The sequence below is a fragment of the Siniperca chuatsi genome, linkage group LG22 (genome assembly GCF_020085105.1).
Source record: "Siniperca chuatsi isolate FFG_IHB_CAS linkage group LG22, ASM2008510v1, whole genome shotgun sequence".
Lineage (NCBI taxonomy): Eukaryota > Metazoa > Chordata > Actinopteri > Centrarchiformes > Sinipercidae > Siniperca > Siniperca chuatsi.
The window spans coordinates 17,234,570-17,243,850 of NC_058063.1; the positions used below are offsets into that span (position 1 = coordinate 17,234,570).

Consider the following 9,281-nt stretch of genomic DNA (forward strand, 5'->3'; position numbering starts at 1 on the left):
ATGTAATGATATTTATATTATATAATAGTATATGTATTTGTGTGTGTTAAAATGTAGTAACTGTGAGGCAGCACACTGCAGAAATGAATGCTGTTAAGTTAGGCTGATGTTGGCCCAGTGATGTCCTATGCCCAGTCATCCCAGGAAAATTACAAGTTTAGATTTTTTTTTTAATGAAATGACAGTTCCCTTCTTAAAACCTCTCTTTTACGTATTAAAATCCATTAATTAATGCTTTAGTTTTCCAGTTCTTCTATGTCTTATATATTTATCCCACTATATTTTTATCTTACCATTATCTTAATTATCGTAATTTATTGTTTTTTACTTTTGTATTATTTTATTTATTTGTAATCTAAAATGTTTAAATGATTATTCTTATTTATTATTATTATTATTATTATTATGATGTCACTGGGACTTTTCTAGCCTAGTTCCTGACAACTTTCTGAATCAATTCCCACATCTGTTTTTAAGTTAAAGGAAATGAAATAGCAATTCAGTCTGATTATCAGGCAAACTCTTTTCTAAAGTGTAGTAAACAATTTTAAGTATTTAAATCTAGGTCTTGGCTTCCAACCCCTTCTTCTCTGCCCTGCTGTAGACCAAATCTAACTTAAGTTAAATCATGTACACTAGTGTTTTTCATAAAAGACCAACAACACAACTGTGCACATTTCAACAGGCTTTATTATTATGTATTAATTATTTTAGTTTGGCCCCTCACAAAATCACTTGTATCAAAATAAAAATTGACTTTTAACATTTAAATATTTCAGGCCTAACATAGCATTTGTTGTAGTAAAGTGCAAAATTCCTCATCACCTGAAACTGATATTTTGAGGATAATGTATGAACTTGTGCATAGGAACATTTGACTTTTTTTAAACAATGCATGAACTACTTTTAAAGCACAACTATGAAAAGCAAAGTCAACCTGTAGCCTATGTCAACTGTTAAACACATTGCATTTCTTTTTCTAACATCATGCCAAGCAAACAAACTTTTCAAAGTATCCATGCACACACACACACGCCCATCCTCACTCTTTGGCTTGCAATGTTTAACTCTAGCACGAATGAAACAATCACAACAATCCATACACGCAGGGCTCATTCAAGTAGATTGTTACTAACCTTGCGTGTTCACTCTCCTTCAGGTCAATTATATTGCCAAAATCTTGGCCTGTTTACAAAGGTACTGATCAAAAGGCTTTCTATGGTGATGGAAAACTGGGAAATTCAAGGAATTCAAATATTTTCTTATATATGCTTAGAACATTTAAGGAAAATTATTTCAGAAGTTCTCTATGCATAGCACCTGTTGTATCAAAAATTCAGGTGAACAGGTGAAAGTTCTTAAAACAAATTAGATCACATCTGTCAATACTGTTTAGGCAAATTCCTCACATTTTGTAAAATGTTTAGCAAAATGGTAGAAACTCTGGCATCACAGACTTGCAGATGTTTTGTCAAATTCAGTTTGAAGTGTTTGAGTCCTTCCAGCCACATTCTGTCATTATACATTCACATCCGTGTGTGTACATATACAGCAAACGGCTTCTAATATAAAGCACCTTCATTAAGTTTAGCGGTATGCAACACAGGTTTAGCATGAGGTTCACATTGAGATTCTCTTCGCATGAGATTCTCAGTGCACAGTTAGTTTTAAATCCAGCTGAATCAAAGCTCTGTTATCATCCAGTATGTCATCTCAGCGTTTGAGGCAAAATGTGGTAGCTGCTAGAGCTCTTAACTGTACATGGGACATTCAAAGAGAAGATGGGTGCAACACTAAAACAGATGTTTAACATCTGTTGCACTCAACCCCAGTTACGGATCAAATCCAAAGTGCTTTAATAGGTGTAATATATGTAAAAAAAAATCACGTCCTCGGTTAAACCCCTCTCTCTTCCTCGTCGTCCTCTTCTCCATCCTCGTCCTCTTCTTCCTCTTCCTCCTCCGGGCTGTAAAGATCATCAGCCAGCTCACTCTGGTCATGTCCTTCCTCCTCATCTTCCTCATCCTCATCTTCCTCCTCCTCCCCCTCACTCCTCATTTCCTCCACGCTGCTGTCATCGAGGTCGTCGTCGTCGTCGTCATCATCGTCCTCCTCCACAGTCTCTTCCTCATTCTCCTCCTGCTCCTCCTCCTCTTCCTCCTCAAGATCTGAAAGCTGACCTGATGGGTGGACAGAATGAAAAAATGTTTACTCTTACGTTAACATGAAATATGATACCTTGAAATTGCACATATCAATATTTTTATATTCCATTTCTATGTGAAAGGGGTTGCTCGTAGTGAAAAACCTACAGAGAATGATCAGCAACTCTGCAGTTCCCATCAGCTCTTTGGAGCGTTTTAGCGCTATTAAACACATTGTTTTTGGTATTCTGGCCAGTTCAGTTCAGCAGGCAGCTGTAACCAGCAAAAAAGCTCTAAAAACCCTCTGTATCCTACCAGTCCAGCACCAAACGGCAGACAGAAACAGTTAGCGACTAGCTGGTGAACACAGTGTAGCATTTAGCAGCTCATCAGGAGTTGGTGGAGACCAAAACAGAGCTAAAAAGAGAGTGAATACTGAACTTACATTTATCAGATGGACAGGAACATGAGTCAGAATTAATGCTAATGTTGCTCCATGTCTGCAGGATGTAGGCAACTGTTTGCTAACAAGGTCACTATAACAACTTTATAAAAGGTGATAATTTGTCAGTGTTCTGTTTTCAGTTTTTTCCTCCTGCCCCCAAAACATCTACTAATGCTGCTTGAAAATAACACGCTTGAACATTCAAAACATGTCAAGTTTAATTTGAATCTAATGAGATCAATGAAGAATATCAAGCAATATCTTTGATCACAGCTCATGTTGATGACAGCATTTAGGACACACATTTGAAGATGATTTAATGAATGAAAACTCCTTACACACGGTACTAATGACAGCAACAATGTGACACGGTAGTTCCTCATCAAGGAATTTTCTCATTTCTTCTTCCATCATCACTCCAAGAACCTCCGTCTCCATGTCGACGTATTCTGGGTAGAACATGTTTTTTCTTAGTTGCCTACGGCACCTAAAACACACACACACACACACACACACACACACACACACACACACACACACACTGGATTAAGGCTTTTTTTATATTGGATTCCAAATTTCAACATTTTTAATTTTGTTCCATTTTTTTAATCTATACACATGTAATAAATATAGAGCTTCAACAATTAGTCTATGAACAGAAAATGTCGGTTTCTATTTTGATAAATTATTAATTGTTTTATTAATTTTTTAAGCAAACATGCTGGTTACAGCTTCTCAAATGTCAAATGGATTTGATTTTTTTGTGATATATGACAGTAAACTCGATATTTATGGGTTTTGGATTGTTGGTCAAATAAAAAAAACGATCAAAATATATCACTTTGAGCTGTGGGAAATTTAAACGGGCACTTTAAACTATTTTCTGACATTTTATAGACAAAATGATAAATCAATCAATCAAGAAAATATTTAGCAGATTAATCGATAATGAAAATAACTGTCAGTTGCAGTCCTGAATAAATATTAGAGCAGTACTTACTGTTTTCCTGTTGTCTTGTAAGCCTGAAAAAGGTACAAAAACATATGTTTGGACACACAAAATATACTCAGTAGATTTCCAAAATCAGCCAAATTGCAGCCATAAAACTAAGTCATAGTAGTAATTTATTGGTGCAGCCCTATGCACAAGGGGCAATTCTGATTGGGAATCTATTACAAATGTCAACTTCAAATTATATTTTTGTTTTTGTAATATACTTATGTATTACAAAAATAAAGTAGCCATAGTTTTTGTTGCCGTTTGTTCTAAAGCTGAAGATATTACAGCCTGACAGTGCTGAGCGATGAGTCTCACCTCGATGAAGCGGAAAGGGTCGTTTTCCGCCATGAGGCTTTCGATGCCACAGCGGACCTCCTGGAGACGGGCCTGGTCCTGGCAGATCCTGGAGATGTTCTTCTGAATCGCAGGCCCGTTGGTGTCACAGTGAGTGCGTGTGCATTCCCGCAATCTGGTGACGAAGCGGAGTACTTTGGCCTTCATCTCCTCACCCAGCCTGGTCAAGCCCTGCTCAGAGTCATCCATAAACTTCTAGATGAGGGAGGTGATAAGGAGGAAAAGAGAAAGAACACAGGATGTCATCAAGATGACGGCATTTGTTTCGGGAAATATACAGTGTGAGATTAGTCGAATGACAGAAAACGCAAATATTTGGATTATCAATTATTAATTCATAAGTCATTTTTTAAGGAAAAAGGCTCTCACGTGAGAATTTGATGCTGTCTTACATTACTGTAAATGTAAGTTTGTGGTTTTAGACTTTAGGTTGGACAAAGCAAGGCGTTCGATGACTTCACTTTGGGCTCCAGGATATTGTGATGGGCATTTTTCATTGTTTTCTGATGTTTTATAATCCAAATAATTAGTCAATTACACGAAAAAATACTTGGTAATTACAGCCCTAATTCACATACACATACTGAACATCGCTTACATCTAGTACTAAAAGAGTAAGAATAAAATAAGATGCTATAAGTTAAAAACAAAAGATCATGAAAAGTGGCATTTAATCCAGATGAGACACTCTGCGTCCCATTTCATCCCTTTACCAGTGCAAGGTATTGTTGAAGTTTTCAGTATGCCAGTATTCAATGCTCAGGATGTCTCAGGAGTACCATCAATTCAAATTTCAAGCTGCAAACACTGTAACTACTGCAAATTATGATCACAAATGGTCAAATATTCTAATATAACTGTTTTCAAAGATGTTAGGCCTGTTGTACTTCAAATGCGTGCCATCTTACCTTATTCTGTCTCTCCTTCTCCTTCTGCTCCTGGAGTTTTCTCTCTGCCATGCTGTACTTCCTCTCAACCCTGTACAGCTGCTTATCCAGCGTGCCCTGGTAAACATGAAGAGGCAAGTGCACAACGGTAATGATGTCACAATAGATTTTAAGATGTGAAATAGTCCAAAACACAAATATGTCAGTGTAGGGGCTGAAAGCATGATTGATTACTACTGTGCCAGTGACAAATACTCCTCGACCAGTGAATAATCTCACCTCTTGTGGTTTTTTTTTGTTTTTGGGACCTTTTATTGAATAGCTAGTATAACAGTAATAATACTGTAATAACAGTATTCTGATTATGTTACTTTACATGGAGCCAATACTGCAACCCCCCCCCCAAACACACACATAAGTAAAGATTAAGTTTTAAGTATTATAAATATTTATAACTTAATCTTACGAAAGGAAGCAGGAAAGCAGGAAATTACCATAAATCATCAGCCAAACAATAGAAACATTGCCTGTGGTCGTGGTTTGTCTATTACAAACCAAAATTGCTGGAGAAGTTAGAAGCCTACTGCCTAGGCTGAAAAGGACACTGGTTATTGGTCAATAACTGATTGATCTGATGCAACATGTTGAATTCAACAGGTTTCTGGACTGAATATCCATAGCAATGAACTGGAAGCCTCTCAACTTCACACTCTGTTCAGGAGAATGGAAGCAAAGGAAGTGGATTTAACTCTCCCATAGAAAAACCACACAGTCATGTGACTCTTTCATTCATTTACGCACAGCTGTACACACATTGACAATATTCATTCATCTGGATTCCAGACTCGTCACAAGACTTTGTGTGAGCCAAACAATCAAAAGGTGTTTCAACCAAATGGAGTAGGCTACAAAACGCAGAATACAGGGATTTTGTGTTAGAAAATTAATTTCAGAAGAATAATGCAGCTATCCTAACCACAAATATGACTGTGGGATGTAGGTGGGGTTCAAAAACCCTGCCTTTAGATTCAGTGGGACGGAAAAATCCTTAGTTATGCTTTCTGAGCAATTCCAAAACCTTTAAAGATGTGAGAATTTCCTAAATTATGTCTCATTATAGTAGTAATAATAATACATAATTTTCTAACCAGTGTAGGAACCATGAAGACAGTGAAAAGTGTACCTTGAGATCTTTCATCGTGTTTTTCAGGGTCTTGATTGTGTGTCCAGAGTGTCCTCCTTCTATGGTGCAGGCGTTGCACACGCACACCTTGTCATCCATGCAGTAATACCTGGAGTTGCACACCAAATAAAAACAGGATTCAGAACAACCTTATAAATGACAGATCTATCTTGAAATACAGTACTGCACTCCCTAATGAAGTGGCGCGCCAACGCGGCAAAAAATACAACCACTTCTGGAGAAATATGGAGTGGAAAGAAACTGGTTATTGTAAAAATGTTTGTTCAGTTTGGTTTTGTGCACGTTACTGAAACAGAATAAAAGTATGCAACCTTGGTATAGATTGATTGAGGTATATGAATCAATACTGAGAGCATCCCTAGTTAATATCAGACATCAGCTGACCCTCACTGACTCAAATAGGTGGATGACTGATCACAGTAACCCTGATCAAAACTTTGTGGCATTGAGAAAAACAAGATGAAAATATTAACACAGCAATATATGAGTGCACATGTGCCTCCTACCTGTATATCTCATCGTGATCTGGGCACTTCCTCTTCCAGAAGTCATTCATCGGTTCTGTCAGCGGGTGCTCGCGGAACGCCGGCAGTTCCAGATGTGGCTTTACATGCTCCTGACACATCGACACCTCACACTTCAGACACGTCTTGACCGCAAACATCGATGCAACGGCGGCGGCAGCGGCTTCCTGCTTGCCACCCCCTTCCTGAGAAACAGAAGCACCAGAAAACCCGTCCCCGGCAACACTGGTGCCCGATGCCTCGGCGGCGACTGAGGGGCAGTAGTCACATGGAACAGCAAACGCACTCCTGGCTTGCTGCGCTGCCAGAGAAGATGACAGCAATTCTCTGGATTTTAAAGCTGTAGCAGCTGCAGTGGTAGCTCTGCGCCGGTGACGGTAGTCATCAGCAATATTGGCTAGTTTGAAGTTTTTCTGAAAGTTGGTGCCACACCGGTGGCTGTCGCGGCACTCTGGGCAGCGGAAGCGACCTCTATCCGCTTGCCGCTTTAGGCGGTCCAGGCAGGTCTTGCAGAAGTTGTGGCCGCAAGGAAGCAAGTAGGGGTCGCGGTACAGGTCCAGGCACACTGGGCAGGTGAGTTCCTCCTGCAGGACGCTGGACTGCTCCAACTGGGCTGAGGCCATGTCCGTATTCAGACTGTGAGGTCAGAGAGGTGAGCTGGAGATGATGAAAAAGTGATGAGATAGCTGAGGATGGATAGAAGGGGAAAAAGGCGATAAGGAAGTGGTGGGGATAGGAGATAAGATGGCTGCAAGAGAGAGATGGAGGTGGGAAGAAAAGGGAGAGGAGAGGGATAATTGGAGAGATGGAGAGGCAGAACACGGGTGGAGGGGGAGAGGGAAAGGAGGCTGCAGATTTCCTGATGTAGAACTTCACCCTTTGTAGATGTCAGGTTGCTGAAACTTTAAGAACAAAAAACAATTTTTCACTGAAGATTTGTTTTGTTTTTTATATAGTGCCAATTCATAAGAGAAGTTATCTCATTGCACTGCTGCTTTTCTCTGTCATATCACATAGAAAACTGAATATCTTTGGGTTTTGGACTGATGGGTGGATGACACAAGCAACTTGAATACATCACCTTGGGCAATTGGGAAAATATAAGTGGCATTAATCACTATTTTGGACTTTTTATAAATAAAATAATTAATTGATTCATTCTGGAAAATAATCTGCAAAGGAGTCAATAACAAAAACAGTTGTTAGCTGCAGCTCTAAATGTGATTAGGCCTTCAGTAACCAAGTTTACTTCGTTTTATTTCAACCACTTTGTGAGAACATGTGAAACTTATTTACCCACCAACAGTATCACTTCCTTATTCCTGCATGTGCTTCATTAATAAGGATAAAAATGAAAGTAAAACATATTGTAACTTCAGGCCTTGCGACAACTTCCAGAAAAAGCTGTCCTGCTGCTCAGTTAAGCTTGTTTTATAAAAAAAAAGTCTCGACTCCGTTTAAAGGCTATGACCTCAAAGTAACCTGCCAACCTGCTCTGTGCTGTTTACATGAGACAAAAGGTGGTGTCCCAGTTAGTGAGCAGTGGTTTCCAGTCCTCCACCTGTCAGCCTTGCACATAACATAGGCCTATGAAGCTGTTCTGAAAGCGGTTACCCTTTTATTAAAACTATCACCGTTTATTTAGCATGTTTTTCCTGACGATTGGTAACGTTAGGTTAAGGGGTCAATCAACAATTAGCTAACTTGCCTCCCTGTTAGCTACCCTAATCTCCCCCTGGCTGACCTGCTGGGACAGTGATGAGCTAAAGCAAAATACACACACAGACAGACAGACAGGCTGTTAACGCTTCTTACCCTGATTATGCAGGTACTTATAGGTTGTCTTCGTACAAAGCTGAAATACTGATTTCCAGAGCTTTAAACGCTGTCTGTATCACACACGATGAGGCTAAAATCTCAAATCTCGAAGCCGCGGTGCACCTGTCGTGCTGGGGCTAACATGTTAACGTTACGGCGGTTAGCTCTGCTTTGTTTTTTGTTCCCACAGTGTCCGCAAACAGTCCGTCTGTTTTAGGAGTCCGGGGAAATATTCCAGTCATCGGGCATTTAGTTTTTCATCTGGAGTTTTCGACATTTGACACAAAAGGACGAGTCAACACACACCTGTGCGACAGACAAACGGACGGCTAACTAATACTGGGCAGGTTGATGCGGAGAAAATGCTGCCTTCAGGGCTACTCGGAAATTCCGTCATTAAATTATATTAGTGAAAATAGTTGACCGCTGAGGGCGCTGTTACATGAATGTTGGCAAACTTTCTGGTGTTGTTGTAAGCTGTTGCTGTTAATATTATTCAGTCTTTAACAGTGGTGGAAGGAGTATTTAAATTCATTACTTACGGTGGCCCTGAGGTGCAAAGTACACCAACATTTCTTAATGTGTTTTCTAAAATGTTGTTGTGTTTTTGGTTTTGTTGTTTTTTAAAATGTTGTGTTTTTGTTATGTTTTCTAATTTGTTGTTGTGCTTTCTAAAATGTAATATAAACATATCGTGTGGGTTTTTTCGTTTTTTGTTCGGTTTTGTTGTGTTTTAGAAATGTTGTGTTTTGTATTTTATTATTGCGTTTTGACCAGTGTTGTTGTGTTTTGCATTTCAGGCCCACCATAATTATATAAGTTATTAAAAAGTACCAATACAGTGATGTAAAAATAATCAATTACAAGTAAAAGTTGTGCATGTAAGTATTCGCAGTAAAAGTCCT

The 9,281-nt window shown here is 39.1% G+C and overlaps 1 protein-coding gene across 4 annotated transcripts; it reads right to left on the reverse strand.

Annotated features, from left to right (window-relative positions):
• Positions 1–672: 672 nt before the first annotated feature.
• zgc:92594 (uncharacterized protein LOC436996 homolog) lies at positions 673–8,770 on the reverse strand. 4 transcript variants are annotated; one of them, XM_044183020.1, is made up of 8 exons: positions 8,374–8,770; positions 6,541–7,215; positions 6,014–6,122; positions 4,852–4,947; positions 3,905–4,138; positions 3,590–3,612; positions 2,928–3,076; positions 673–2,180 (listed from the first exon to the last, which is right to left on the reverse strand). In XM_044183020.1, the coding sequence occupies exons 2-8, from the start codon at positions 7,179–7,181 to the stop codon at positions 1,897–1,899; spliced, it is 1,536 nt and encodes a 511-aa protein (XP_044038955.1). In that variant the 5' UTR covers positions 7,182–7,215; positions 8,374–8,770; the 3' UTR covers positions 673–1,896. The 4 variants fall into 4 exon arrangements, with proteins under 4 accessions (XP_044038955.1, XP_044038956.1, XP_044038954.1 ...); XM_044183021.1 differs by having other exon boundaries at positions 6,541–7,244; XM_044183019.1 differs by having other exon boundaries at positions 6,541–7,306.
• Positions 8,771–9,281: the final 511 nt, after the last annotated feature.

Coding starts and splice junctions, on each gene's coding strand:
- zgc:92594 (XM_044183020.1), bottom strand. CDS start 7,181: ATGGCCTCAGCCCAGTTGGAGCAGTCCAGCGTCCTGCAGGAGGAACTC. Junction 6,123..6,540: donor GATCACGATGAGATATACAG/GTAGGAGGCACA, acceptor GTGCAACTCCAG/GTATTACTGCATGGATGACA. Junction 3,613..3,904: donor ACCCTTTCCGCTTCATCGAG/GTGAGACTCATC, acceptor TACCTTTTTCAG/GCTTACAAGACAACAGGAAA.